At 50.4% G+C, this 12947-nt stretch overlaps 1 protein-coding gene across 1 annotated transcript in view; it reads left to right on the forward strand.

Moving 5' to 3' along the window:
• Positions 1-5078: 5078 nt before the first annotated feature.
• LOC308630019 (COP9 signalosome complex subunit 4-like) overlaps positions 5079-12947 on the forward strand; it is a gene marked incomplete at its 5' end in the record, with an annotated part of 33681 nt that continues 25812 nt past the window's right edge. The window contains one exon of the mRNA XM_081258416.1: positions 5079-5159. Coding sequence (XP_081114542.1) covers positions 5079-5159 — 81 coding nt within the window. The remainder of the gene's footprint in view (positions 5160-12947) is intronic.

Genomic DNA, 12947 nt, shown 5'->3' on the forward strand with positions numbered 1-12947 from the left:
AAAATGTCTGAGCATGGGGACACCCAGGAATATGATGCCCAGGCAGATGATTATAAGGGAAATCAGGAGCACCATTCTCTATGGGCTTGGGGACTGAGTAGGGCCAACTCTGGTGGTTTCGGGGTAACCAACATGAGACCATGAGTGCTGAACCGAATGGGGGACAGAGCGGTGAGAAGGGTGGAGCCAGGCTCCGAATTCAAGTCCCGCTCTGCTGCTCCCAACCTTTGTGAGCTGGGACAAGTCACTCAGCATTTCTGTGGGTCAGACCCCCCTTGGTAAAGATGGGATAATAAGAGCACCTAAAAATACAGTTACTGGGAGGATGAAAACAGTGAAAACATGTAAAGTTCTTAGTCTAGCAACTGACCCAGAGAAAGGACACAATAAAATTATCTATCATTTTTATGATTAAATAACAAGGATGACAAGTGGAGAAATTGGGCTTCTCCACATTGTCACAGGCACTGACACAGGCGGGCATCTTTACTACCTGGTAAAACCAGTCAGTGTTGGCCAGACAATATTGGGGAGGGGGTGTCACCATGTCTTCCGCCACACCTGCAGCTGAGTGAGAAGCCCAGGAGGGTCTCATGGATGGGGTGCAGCCAGCAGTTCCACAGGGTCGGGTAGACAGTGGGGAGGGACAATGGACGGGAGTCCAATAGGCCTCTCCAGCCCTTTTCGCTTAAGATTGCAATTGCTGGGTATTGCTCTGGAGATGAAAGGTCCTGACATCCTTGAGACGAGGACGCAGGGGAAATGCACGGGCACCATGTTGAGAATCGTCTGGAGGCTCATGAGTTTCAGGTCTCCACGCCTTGGGCGTTCCTCTCGGCAGATGCCCGGAGAGGGCTCTCTGACCCAAAGTCCCAGGGGCAACTGTCAAGGGCAAAAGCAAGACCCCAGCCCACGGGGAGCATCCCTGTGCCCTGCTTACCATGTCCCTGGGTGGATACCACATCAGTGGCAGCTGGCTGCAGTGCTGGGCAATGTCACAAAAAGTATCCAGTTTTCCCTGAAAAGCAGACGTGGTTGTGAGGAAGCTACAGGCACAGACGCTGCCTCCAGATGGGTGGTGTCCCCTCTGTCTCCCATGGCTTCCCAGGGCTGTGTCCCCACAAACTGGCTGAGATAGCACTGCAGCCATCACCTGGGGCAGGGGGCTTAAAAGCCTTCTGTGATTGTTGGGAGCTCGTCACTGTGGGTCACAGATTGTTTTGGATTCTGGAACAGATCAGTACTTTTGGTGTAGGAGGAGAAGTCGGGGCTACTTTTGAAAAAAGTGTCAAAGTTTGGTGGAGATATGCAGTAGCCAAGGAGAGGTCTTCAAGGAGAAAGGTGAGGGGGGCATGGGGACTGGGCAGCAGCTTGAAGAAGAGGGAAGAGGGACTGCTCTTGGGGGGCTCAGAGGGAGAAGGCAGGGAAGAGACCCAGTCCCTGCTCAGGGGTAAGGGTCCTGAAATGGGGGGGAAAGAGAGAGATGAGGAAACTAAAAAACCGGTGAAAACGTGGACATGGTGTGGGCGGAAGGTGGGGCCGGGCCTGCGGCAGGAACGAGCCCATGGCAGGTGCTTCCTCCGTCTCTGGAAGGTGAGCTCTGGCTTCTCTGTGCCCTCACACTGACTCTCAGGGGAGATGCGGGGCCCGCCCTCTGGCTGCCGTTTGAAGCTCCCAGGAGGACCAATGGATCCCACAGCAACAGAGGCAGGACCAGGGGGAGGAAGGCAAAGTGAACCCAGAGATGGTGGGGTCTTTCTTCCTCACCTGCCACCTGGGGCCCTCTTCATCCCTTTCATCTCTTAGCCCCCTGCCAGCTGGGGTCTCAGTCACCTGGGGGAGGGAAGTGTCCTCAGGCCCCCTCCTCCATGTGGCCCTTGTCACCCCATCTCAGGGGCCTCAAGGACAATGCAGTGAGCTCTCTCCCTCCCTCACTGAGCAGACAGGAGCCATAGGCACTCCCGGGTAGTTTAATGCTGGTAAGATCTTGTCTCAGAAATATTTGTTACTGACCCGCATGAGGTTATTGGTAATTTGGTTTGTTCTCACTCATCCAGTCACTGGCCAGTGAAATCCAGGCCACTGCTGAAGCTGATGACAACCTCTGTGAGAACTAGGGAATGGCCGGCTGTGAGCCAGCCACCAACATCAAGAATCCTGGGCCCGTTCCAAGGGGGAGACCCTGGTGCTGGGACCCACATGGTCAAAGGCTAGCACCCATAAACTCATCTCCACCCAGCCAGGACTTTGAAGCCCAGGCCTCTGCTGCAGGAGGCCTGCAGGCTTCCTCCCACCCCCCCTGCTGTGAGGGCATTCTGTCTCCCTTCCTAAGGACACTTCTCACCTCCAGCAGCCTTATCCTGTCTTCTTGGCACCCACAGCTAGGGATAATCACTGCAGTATATATCCCTGCACGGGGCATGGCTTCTAGAGAGAAAATTATTGTTTGAGTCCTTGTCTGGAAGCTCCTAGGTGCAGACACATGACATCTGTTGCCTGGGCTCCTGTCAAGTACTGGCCAGTCAGCAAATGTTTCTTGGAGAATCAAGGACAAATGAGCAGCACCCAGCACAGTAAGAGAGTGGCCTCCATGTGAAAACCCCACCAACTCCTTTTGGTTTACAAAGATGGCTCTTTTCCAAATATCAACAAACTCTATCCTGTCCCCTTGCTTCCAGGCAGCCACCCTTGTAGTAGAAGCTGGGCGTGAGACTGTGCCATGTGACGGAGGCTGGCAGGGGTGTGGGCATTAGCAGGTGACAGGGCTGTATTCACCCGACTCTGGCAGATCCAGCCTCCCCAGGCCACACTGCAGCCAGTGTAGACGGCAGCCTGGGCAGTGACCCTGTTTCCCACCAGATCTCAGGCCCAGGCCCCCCTGCCTTGGGACACGGCACCCCTCCTCTAACTACTTCTTATGGGCCCTGGCTTGGCCCCTACCCCGGGTCAGCCCCAGCCTCGTCACCTGACCCTTGGTCCCTGTGCTCACCTGCGCTATGCCCCAACAGCTCAAATTCAGGTTAGGACTCCCTCCACCCTCCCCAGTCCCCAGTCCCTAAAGGCTAACCCTGCCACGACCCTCATCCTCACATGAGCCAGGGATGAAGACCAAGGAAATGGAGCCCAGCATACTTCAGATCCCGGGGATGGGACCAGGTCCCTGAAACCTGAGGATCCTTTTCCAAATGCTCGCGCGAGTCCTGGGAAGGATCAGTCTACAAAGAGTCTTTTGGGAATTGAGAAAAGGCCCATTTATATCACGAGGGACCATAGCTGTTTCTGAAATAGGCTACCCCATGTTGCTGATTCAGTGATAAAGGCCCTGGTGCAGGCTGTCTTCGGAGGTGGGGAACCGTGTTGTCTGGGTGACATTTTGTGAGTCTCAGGTCCTCTCTGGGGTCCCTCCCTGCCCTCTGTCACCCTCTTCTTTCTGCCACCTCTCTCTGCCCAGGTAGGTGGGAGCGGGAGGGGTGGGGGACGGCATCTCCCCATACACGTCAGAGGGCCTCTCTGTGCAGGTCAGTGTGGGCATCAAGTATGCTGACAATATCACTACGAAACACACCACTTACTTTTTCTGGTTTCTGGGCTGGTGGTGGCTCCTTGACGATCTAGGATGTTAAAGAGACATAAACACAGGCTGGAAGGGGCATGGAGGGCTCTGGCTTAGCTATGCAGACAGAAGGGGACCCCGCTCGGCAGCAGTAAGGGATCAAAACATGGGCTTTGGGGTGTCAACCTAGGTGCCCAGAGCCTGAGGGTCTGTGGCCAGCAGGATCCACCTCCCTGAGCCTCAGGCTCCTCAGTCATGAAAGGGGAATCGGTATCTCGGTGGAGGGTCAAGGGGGAGAGAGGCAGACTAAGGCCCCTGGTCCCTGGTCGAGTTTTCAGCAGCAGCCCTGACATCCTATGAAGACAAGAGAACACTCGCCACACCCCTCCTCCTCTCCCCTTCCCTCCCTCCCCCTGCAGCCCTCCCTGCCTCCCAGCCCTCAGGGATGACAGTCCACCACCCTCTCCGCGACCCGGCTTTCTCTCCTCACTTCTCGCCCTTTGCAGAAATTTGACCTGCTGGCTTCTATGCTGCTTTGCTTGTCCTTTCTCAGCTCTGCTTGATCCTCCTCTTCACCCACCGCTGGCCTGTGTCCTTGCAAACCCAGCCGGCCAGCGCCTCTGCCTTCCAACCCACCCCGGGCCAGTCCCTGTCCTTTATCATTATCAGGGCACCTGTCACACCCTCTGAAGGTGACATTTATCCTCAATGCCCCCCAGCTAACAATACCAGACCAGACACCAGATGGTGAGCTCCTGTGGGCAAGGGAGGCGGCTGCTTCATTTCCGCCCCTCTGTGCCCAGCACGGTGCCCTGCACATCCTGGTGACTTAGTGATGACTGATGAAGGAATGACCGAAGGCACCAGAGATGAACAGAGATCCATGCTGTTTTCAAAGGCGCAGCTGGCCCCGGGGTTAGCATCCTCCCGGCCAGCATCCTTCTCCCTTTGTACCATGAGTGCACTTGCAGACCCCTCTTTATCCCCGAACAGCCGAGGATCCCGGGGCCTTGGTCTACCTGAGTCCTTCAGAAGCCTGACTGCTGTGGGGCAGCCCTGGTCTCAGGAGGCCTGGGGTCCTTTTTCCCCAGTGGCTGGACATTCCATAGGCCACCTCCCTGTGAAGGTGAAAGCATGAAGCAGGTGGCCCCCTAGAAGCCCAGGCTGTGTCTATGCCCGGGATGGGAGGACAGAATCTGTGCCTTGTTTGCTGGTGTGAGGACCCCAGAGCTGAATGGAACCTGGCCACAGGCAGAATCATGGGGCAGGCATGGGGCTGGTCCCTCAGGGGTCGGTGAGGGCTGGATGCAGGCTGTGCGGGCAGGGGTCACTCAGCCTCTTGCAGCAGCAGATGCAGACAAGCAGCAATGGTATCACGACCAGGGACGGGATGAGTGTCGGGTACAAGAGATAATTGTTGGGACCTGGGCTCTGGGTGACAATCATGGGCACTGTGGTCTCCTCCTCTGCGACAACGGTAGTCACTGTGGTTGTTGTGACCACTGTAGTCACTGTGGTGGTTGTCATGGTGACAGTGGTAGGCACCGTGGTCTTCGTTGTCATCGTTGTCGTCGTCCTTGCTGTCGTCCTCCTGGTCCTGACGGTGGTAGGCACTGTGGTCACTGTGGTTGTAGTTGGGACAGCTGGGCTCTCCACAGTCTCATGCTGTACAGGGCACACATGACAAAGTCCTGGGGTTGGCCTGGGTGATCTCTTCCCGTGAACCCAATATCCACTTCCCACACCAGACCTCACAGTTCCCCTTCTCCTCAGGTTGCCTCATCCAGAGGGATCACAAAGGGGCGAGGAGATCATGGCTGGTGCCCAGAGAGCCAGTGTGGAGCCCTGGGCCCCAGACCCCACCACTGGCCCTGTTCCGAGACTCTCTTCAGGGCCCTGTCAAGGAAGCCCAGTCCTCTAAGGAGTGACAACACAGCCTTCACTGCCTCTCTTGGCTGTGAGCACAGGGCTTTTGTGAGGACCACAAAATGCTACGACACACAGATTGGTGAGGGAGGTGCTTCGGGGCCCCAGAGAGGTGTGGGTGCAGGAGCAGAGGCAGGACACCCTGCTCACCTCCCCGTAGCCTCCCTCTCCTACTTCCCCACTCTGCATCCTCGGGCCGAGCTACTCCCTCTCTCGGAGCCTCCGTCTGCACATCGGGAGTGAGGAAGAGAGCAGTTACTTGAGAGCGTTAGAGAGCAGCTATAGAAAGCCCACGCACATGCCAGGTCCACGTGTGGGATTAAGGAACGGGCTGTGTTCTCTTGTTTTGTGCATAACCAAGGGCACGTGTGCTGCATCTGTGGACCCGCGCTGCCCAGCCCTTCCCTACATCGAGCCTCTGCTTGAGAGAAGCAGGGGGTGAAGGGGGCAGAGAGAAGCTATGCCCAGGAAACAGGGAGGCCAAAAGGAGAGGCCGAGTGGGGCTGAGGGTGACCCTGTTCTGGGCCCGGAGCCATGGGTGGCTCTCGAGTTCTCAATGTGCCTGTGGATGGGGGCCATCCGGTGGTGGGACTCCTGCTGGGAAACGTGGAGGTGAATCTCAGGTCCAGAGGTGGATGTGCAGGGACCAGCGGAGACAGACACACAGGGGACCGTCACGCTGCGGGAATCCTCACTAGATGGGACTGGACACAAGTTTGGTGGCATTAGGCACACACGTCCCTCCTCCCAGGGGAACCTCACTCCAGGCTCACACGCTCTGTCCCCCATGGCGGGCTGCCCCAGGCTAAGGGGCCTGGAGGCTGTGGAGCTGGGAAAAGAGGGCCCCTGGGAGCAGCACTTTGTTCCCAGCTTCCTCTCCCTGAGCTGAGCCCTGCCCTTCCTACCAACCCTGCCAGCTTCCCAGCAACAGAGGGGAGAGTCCCCGTGCAGAGGTCAGAGCCAGTTAGGGGAGATGGGTAACTGTGGAGCATGAGAAAGGAGGAGTGGCCTCAGTGAGGTTGATGACATGTGCAAAGTGACAGCCGGTGTTCCCCAAATGGGTGTGGGAGGCCAGGGCTGTGACGGTCACGAGAGGGTCCAGAACCCTGCCCGCTGCTACACCAGCACAGTGCAAACACACCCTGACTATGCACGGCCACAGCTGCTTCCACCCTCCTGACCTCTGTGCCAGGGACCCCGACTTGGAAGGCCCAGGGTTCCTAGAGGCCCTGGACCCTGTCCCCTAGCACACAGTGCCCCAGCCTCTCCAACTCACCCCGGCTGGAATCCAGGATGGAGCCTTGAGCGCCCCACCACAAGGCTGGGGCCAGGGGAGGTGGCTAGGTGGGTCCAGGGTGGGCAGAGCCTCAGCACTCTTTCTGGAGTCTGCTTAGGGCTCGAATTGGTCCCTTTCAAGTGCCTTCAGTGACACTTGGTTCACAGAGAGAGCAGAGATTCTGCAAGACCTGGACAGCTGCCTGCAACCTTGGTGCTCTTGTAGAAGAATTTGCAATGAATTTTACCAATGTGATGAAGGGCTAAGGGCACCTGTCTGTCTGTAAGGTGCTGCCCGAGATGCCTGTCTCAGAAGCTACGTGCTCTGCCTTCCACAGGGACTTTGCTCCCCTCGCCTCATCTCCCCAGGATGTCTCTGCCTCCATCCACTTAGGGAGGCTCAGGCTTACCCTGTCATTCACACAGTTCTTGCTGGCAATTTTCAGGTCTTCGCCTCGAAGGTGACACCATTGTCCAGGGTGTAATCAATGAAGACCTCCCTAAAGCACAGAAAGGCAGAGGGTAAACACCAGATCAAATAGACACAGTTCTTGCGCTTGGCTCAGTCCTTAGCACACAGCTCTCCTCATGGAAATGACTTTGAACGTCAGCCATTCAGGGCTACCAGAGAGTAGACAGTAGGGGTAGGGGGCGTTCATCCCCAAGCACCATGAGATTGGCCTCTGCAATGAGGGCTGACCAGGCAGTGAGGAACCCTGCATGGGGTCAGATGCCCTCAAGACCAGGAGCGAAGTGACCAGGGATGGCTTTTTGGTGGCACCATGCCGATTCCTCTGTATGTACACGGTATGTTGGCTTCACTCGGAAAACTGCCTGGAGCAAAGGTACCAGCCCTGGGGCACACCAACTCCCACATCCTGCCCTCCTCAGCAGAGCCTGGGCCACCGTGGATCCCTGAGCTCCTCGGGGGATTGTCAACCAGGGCAGGTGCGGAGGATGCCCTGAGTCCTCCCAGAGACCGACATGTGCTGCCCCAGCAGAGGTGGCTTCTGATATTCTTGGCTCAGATGGCCCCCAAGCCTAATACTTACTTGTCAAATATATGTCCTGGGCAAATTAATTTTTTTGATTCATAAAAGTGGGTGTTTTATCTAGAAGAAAACCACGTGAGAGGAATGTCAGTGGACTTGTCCACCCATCCACCCCTCCCCTTCTGCCTGCCTTGGAAGCAGACCTGCCACTTTGGCAGAAGCAGCTTCTCTTCTCTGCCTTCTTCTGACATGTACCATGTGTCAAGTGTGTGCAGAGCTCTGGTATTTCGGTTTTTTAAACTTTATTTATTTAAGTACAGTTGATATACAATAAATATTCCCTAAATTACAAGTGTACAATACTGTGATTCACAGATTCACAGTACAACTTTTAAAAGTTGTACTCCATTTATAGTTGTTATAAAAGGCCCTGGTATTTAATGGGAACAAGGCACGCAGAGGCCCTGCTCTCAAGGACCTGACATTTGCGGGACTGGAGAGGGAGACAGACAATAAAGTAACAAACAATGAACAAAATACGTGCCGGAGTGAAAAGTGCAGTGACATCAATAAGTAAGGGACAGGATAGAGAAGGGAGGGGAAGAGACAGCTGCTTAGGAGCAGGTGACCTGTCCTGTCCTTTAGAGACTCAATTTCTCTTTAAGGGAAAGTGAAATATTTATACAGGACATGATGGGATGTCTGGGATTTGCTTCACAATAATCAATGGTGAGACTATCAGCAAAACCAGATTGGCCAGGATTGGTAATTCCTGAAAGTAGGGGAAGGCTGCTTCAAGGGCATTATACGATTTTTGCTACTTTTGTGTATTATTGAAAATTCCCACTAAAGATAAGGTCTTTCTGAGGCGGTGTTCCTGGAGCTGAAAGCGGATGAGGGGAAAGGCAGGGAAAGGCAGGGAGAGGTCTGGGGAAGAGGGTCTGGGCTGTGGACACCTGTTCCGGGGCCTGAGGCATAACTAGCTGAGCTTGTTGTGGGAAAGAGGTGAGTGAGGAGAGGGGGCGGGGCCTCGTGGGCCCTGGGCAGGGGTTTGGGCTTTATTCTGAGTTCAGTGAGCCTGTCGCGTGGCTCGCCAGGTTTGGGTAAGTTTGGACACAGAGGTAGCAGGGCCTGCAGGTGGACTGGATGTGGGACGAGAGCAAAGAGGAGTCAAGGACGACGTGCCCGTTAGTGAGCAGAGCGCCTGGGCGGGTGGTGGTGACATTTATGGACACAGGGAAGCCTGAGGGGAGCGGGGCTTCTGTGTTCGTGTTTGTTCTGTAATTTTATGGGATCTGGGAGGTGGCACTCTGGAGGCTAGGACAGTCTGTAACTAATAGCTGTGGAACCTTCTCTCTCCTGAACCCTAAATCTTCTCACACCCTGACAGTGGCCACAGGTCAGGCCTATTCTGCACAGATGGTCCTCTTCCAGGTGACCAGCTATCGGCCATAACTGAGTTGTCAGATTAGCTAGGAACTTCTGAACTGTTTTCCCCTCATTGGTGCTGACATAGAAACTAATCACCAGTAATGTTTAGGGGGAATGATTTGTGTCTGAGGGGTAGGGTGATTGGGATTAGTGTGAAAAAAAATCACAAGGAAATGTGGTGTAATTTCCATAGTATTCACAGAGCAGAGAGATTGAGGTGATGTAGGCCCCTCGTATACTGAGGGCCAAGGAAGGCATGGTTGGCTGCAGAGGAGCTTTCTTTTTTTTCTTTTAATTGAAGTATAGTTTTTTTTTATAATATTATACTAGTTTCAGGGGTATAGCATAGTGATTTAAAATTTTTAATAGATTATACTGCATTTAAATTTATTATAAAATATTGGCTCTATTCCTTGTGCTGTGCAATATAAACTGTAGCTTATTTGTTTTATGCATAGCAGTTTTTAACCTCTTAATCCCCTACCCCTGGATCTTGCTCCTCCCTGCTTCCCTCTTCCCGCTGGCAAACACTGGTTTGTTCTCTACATCTATGAGTCTGTTTCTGTTTTGTGATATTCAATCACTTGTTTTATTTTTTAGATTCCATGTGTACGTGATAACACAACAGTATTTTCTTTCTCTGTCTGACTTATTTCCCTTAGCATAAATACCCTGTAAGTCCATCCTTGTTGTTGCAAATTATGGAATTTCATTCTTTTTTATGGCTGAGTAATATTTCCTGAGCAATATATACCACATCTTTTGTACCTCTTCATCTGTGATGGACACTTATGTTGCTTCCATATCTTGTCTATTATAAATAATGCTGCTGTGAATGTTGGGGTTCATGTATCTTTTCAAATTAGTGGGTTTTTTTCTTCAGATATATATCCAGTAGTGGAATTGCTGGATCATATGGTAATTCTATTTTTACATTTTTGAGGAATCTCCATACTGTTTTCTCTAGTGGCTGCACCAATTTTTGGTGCAATACATTCCCACCAACAGTATACTGGGGTTCCCTTTTCTCCACATCCTGGCCAACATTTGATGAGAGCCATTTTGACAAGTGTGAGATGATATCTTATTGTGGTTTTGACTTGCATGATTAGTGATGTTGAGCATCTTTTTATATACCTGTCGGCTATCTGTATATCTTCTATGGAAAAATGTCTATTCAGGTCTTCCGCCCATGTTTTAACCGTTTTTTTTGACACTGAAGTGTTTGAGCTATTTATATATTTTGGATATTGACTCATCAGTCATATCATTTGTAAATATTTCCTCCCATTCAGTAGGTTATCTTTTCATTTTGTCAATAGTTTCTTTTGGTGTGCAAAAGGTTATAAGGTTAATTTGGTCCCATTTGTTTATCTTTGATTTTGTTTCCTTTGCCTTAGGCAACAGGTCCAAAAAGGTATTGCTACAATTTGTGTCAAAGAATATTCTGCCTATGTTTTCTTCTAGGAGTCGTATGGTTTCAGGTCTTATATTTACATCTTCAATGCATTTTTTTAATTGGAGTATAGTTGCTTTACAGTGTTGTGTTAGTTCCTGCTGTATAGCAAGGTGAATCAGCTATCTGTATACACACATCTGCCCTTTTGTGTATTTCCTTCCCATTTAGGTCACCACAGAGCACTGAGTAAAATTCCCTGTGCTATACAGCCAGTTCTCATTAGTTATCAATTTTATACAGTGTAGTGTATATATGTCAATCCCAATCTCCCAATCCATCCCACCCTGCCCCTTCACCCCTTGGTAACCATACGTGTGTTCTCTACATCTGTGTCTCTATTTCTGCTTTGCAGATAAGTTCATCTATACCATTATTCTAGATTCCACATATATGTGTTAATATACAATATTTGGTTTTGTCTTTCTGGCTTACCTCACTCTGTATGACAGTCTCTACGTCCATCCACGTCTCTGCAAATGGCACAATTTTGTTCTCTTTTATGGCTGAGTAATATTCCATTGTTTATATGTACCACATCTTCTTTATCCACTCCTCTGTTGATGGACATTTAGGTTGCTTCCTTCTCCTGTCTATTGTAAATAGTGCTGCAATGAACATTGGGGTGCATGTTTTGTTTTTGTTTTTGTTTTTGTTTTTGTTTTTTGGCGGTACGCAGGCCTCTCACTGTTGTGGCCTCTCCTGTTGTGGAGCACAGGCTCTGGATGCGCAGGCCCAGGGGCCATGGCTCACGGGCCCAGCTGCTCCACGGCATGTGGCATCCTCCCAGACCGGGGCACGAACCCGTGTCCCCTGCATTGGCAGGCGGACTCTCAACCACTGTGCCACCAGGGAAGCCCATGCATGTATTTTCTGACTTATGGTTTTCTCCAGGTATATGCCCAGGAGTGGAATTGCTAGGTCATATGGTAGTTCTATTTTTAGTTTTTTAAGGAACCTCCATACTGTTCTCTATAGTGGCTGTATCAGTTTACATTCCCACCAATAGTGTAAGAGGGTTCTCTTTCCTCTACACCCTCTCCAGTATCTATTGTTTTAATGCAATTTTAGATTTTTTGGTATATGGTGTGAGGAAATGTTCTAATCTCATTCTTTTATGTGCAGGGTGTCCAATTTTCCCAGCACCACATATTGAAGAGACTGACTTTTCTCTATTGTATATTTTTGCCTCCTTTGTCATAGATTAATTGACCATATGTGCATGAGTTTATTTCTGGGATCTCTCTACTCTTCCATTGATGCTATATGTCAATTTTTGGGTCATTACTCTGCTGTTTTGATTACTGTAGCTTTGTGGTATTGTCTGAACACAAGGAACACAATACCTCTAGCTTTGTTCTTTTTTCTCAAGATTACATTGACTATTAGAGTTTTTTTGTAGTTACATACAAATTTTAGGATTACTTATTCTATTTCTGTGAAAAATGTCAGGGATTTTTTTCCTAGCAATTGTATTAAATTTGTAGATTGCTTTCAGTAGTATGGACATTTTAACAATATCAATTCTTCCAATCCATGATCAAGACCTTTCTTTCCATTTATTTGTATTTTCTTCACTTTGCTTCATCAATGTTTTATAGTTTTCAAGTATAGGTCTTTCACCTTCTAGGTTAAGTTTATTCTTAGGTATTTTATTCTTTCTGATGCAATTGTAAATGGGATTGTTTTATTAAATTCACTTTCTGACATTTTATTATTAGTGTACAGAAATGCAATTAAATCATTCAACTTATAAAGCAGGAAAGGGCATTGAGAGGAAATGCTGATAATTCTAAGCCATGGCTTTTCTAAATCATTTTAGAATGTCTTTTTTTTTTTTTTTTTGCCATGCGCGAGCCTCTCACTCTTCTGACCTCTCCCGTTGTGGAGCACAGGCTCCGGATGCGCAGGCCCAGCGGCCCTATGGGCCCAGCCACTCCGCAGCATGTGGAATCCTCCCGGCCCAGTGCACGAACCCGTGTCCCCTGAATCGGCAGGCGGACTCCCAACCACTGCGCCACCAGGGAAGCCCTAGAATGTCTATTTGGAACTGTGTTTAGTTGAGAGCCTAATGACATGTTCAGACTACACATTTCATTCTCTTTGAAGCAGTCATTTTACTTATTTTATTTTTGTTACTGAAAAGGCAGTACATAAAATGGACTGCTTTGTCCTCTGAAGAACTATTACTGATTCTTTTATTTCCTTCAATATAAAAGTGTGTATCCTCTATTTTATACACAAATGATAGCATGATAAATACACTTTTGCAACTTTCTTTTTTTAATGTGGATATTCATCACAGTGGTCTTTA

This window comes from Mesoplodon bidens (genome assembly GCF_964165515.1).
Source record: "Mesoplodon bidens genome assembly, chromosome: 1".
NCBI lineage: Eukaryota > Metazoa > Chordata > Mammalia > Artiodactyla > Ziphiidae > Mesoplodon > Mesoplodon bidens.